This window comes from Penaeus monodon, chromosome 21 (genome assembly GCF_015228065.2).
Source record: "Penaeus monodon isolate SGIC_2016 chromosome 21, NSTDA_Pmon_1, whole genome shotgun sequence".
Taxonomy (NCBI): domain Eukaryota; kingdom Metazoa; phylum Arthropoda; class Malacostraca; order Decapoda; family Penaeidae; genus Penaeus; species Penaeus monodon.
The window spans coordinates 20259263-20261033 of NC_051406.1; the positions used below are offsets into that span (position 1 = coordinate 20259263).

At 37.8% G+C, this 1771-nt stretch overlaps 1 protein-coding gene across 1 annotated transcript in view; it reads right to left on the minus strand.

Annotated features, from left to right (window-relative positions):
* LOC119586324 overlaps nucleotides 1–1771 on the minus strand; it is a 21846-nt gene that overhangs the window by 4360 nt on the left and 15715 nt on the right. Inside the window, exons 4-6 of the mRNA XM_037935036.1 lie at nucleotides 1568–1691; nucleotides 1238–1383; nucleotides 935–1114 (exon numbers count right to left, since the gene is read on the minus strand). Coding sequence (XP_037790964.1) covers nucleotides 935–1114; nucleotides 1238–1383; nucleotides 1568–1673 — 432 coding nt within the window. The 5' untranslated portion in view covers nucleotides 1674–1691. The remainder of the gene's footprint in view (nucleotides 1–934; nucleotides 1115–1237; nucleotides 1384–1567; nucleotides 1692–1771) is intronic.

Below are 1771 nucleotides of genomic sequence, written 5' to 3' on the forward strand. Positions count from 1 at the left end.
CTTTCAATACTACCACAATAGAGTCTCCTCCATTCACACCTGCCTGCAACCAACCTTTTACACTGACTTTTGAATATTCTAAGTGTGAGCAACTATGCTATGCAACCTATGCCTGGCCACCCACTTGCACACTACAAGCACCATCCAAAATGTTGTCTAATGCTCCTGCCAACTCCCTTGCCTTCTGTAAACTGCGTTCTCCACTTCAGAAGGATATTCTTTAACTAAATCTGTGAAACATATGATGATGACTTCCAAGAACCTCTCTTGACTGCCAACTAAACTGTAACTGATAATAATCACTGAAAATACATTGCTTTGTAATTAAAAAATTACTTTAAAATAATGTTCAAAGTTCAGGTTTTACACTAAAGTTAGAGTTAAACATTATGATCAGTTTAAAATGTGCTAATTTCCCAATCAACCAAGAATGCAACACTGATAATTTTTTGCTCATTCATTCTAATAATATTCAACTATTAACCTTCCTTTCACCTCTCCTGCCTAAAAACAAATTCTTTATTTAGCTGACACTTGCCATCTTTTTTATTCCCTCTTGCAGCCATTCAAACTGCCATACACTCTGGAGATTTCTTTCCTTTTCTCTCAAATACTGTGTTAGAAGATAAACAAAATAGCCAAGATCATGAAGTCTAATCAAAAGTTGTTGCTCCCTGGTTAAGAGTGGGTATTATGAATCATTAAAAAGTGGTCAATGAAAGTATAATTTAGTAACATCAAAATTTATTACTTTTCCATAAAGTGAAAGTAGGCATACCTTCTTAACATACTTTATCAAATGGTTTAAATAATAAACAACAATCAATATACAGTATTAACTTTTACTTTCAAAGTACACATGAGGAATTTCTATCAAAAACATATTGATATAAATAATCATAAATTAATCACCATGGTCCACTGGTTATCTCACCTGTTTCAGAAGATTATGCTGGTGGTGCTCTATGGCATGCTTGGGGTCATACTGGTGGGCTGAGGGTGGGCCATGTGGGAGGAAGGTTGGAGGTGTTGCTGCCAGCATGGGATGGCCTAAAGGTAGTGGGGACGAATGTGTTCTGCCTAAGGGCCTCTGCAGGGTCCGGCCAGGTCGAACCTGAAAGGAACCAAGTACAGAGGATGTAATGTTAAGAGATGTATTCAGAGTTGAGCAGAGGGTTAACAAAAATAACAAGAAATATATGAGAAAAAATAAGTAAGATGCACTGACTGTACTTACCTGTGCTTCACTCATGTTAGGGACAGCACTGGGGTGGTAGATGCCTCCTCTCATGATTCCGCCACCTGGACTAGTATCCATGGCTGTGACCAGCTGTTGACGACCCACAGTGGATGCTCCCGAACTGTATCCTTCACCATCTATCACTGATTATAACATATCATTACTGATGTGCTGTTTCTTTTCATTTATCTTTTCAAAGTAATGTGAAAACACAAAGAGCATACCAAAGAATATGGAAAATGAGAATTAAAGTGCAATTAACTACATAAAAAGAAACTGATATTATGAAAGTGAAAGAAAAGAATTGTAAAGCTGCATTAAACTAACCTGGGAGTGTTGGGTAATATGGCATGTTGGGAGCAACAGCATGACCTGTGAGAGGCATTGCTATGTGAGCCGTCAGGGTAGCACGCATGTCTGCCTCAGACACCATAGGTAGCTTTACCCCTTCCTGAGAGAGGATAAAAAAAGCAATACCATTAGGTAAACAAGTTCATTTATATCACACTTGTTTTAACAATAGGACATGTT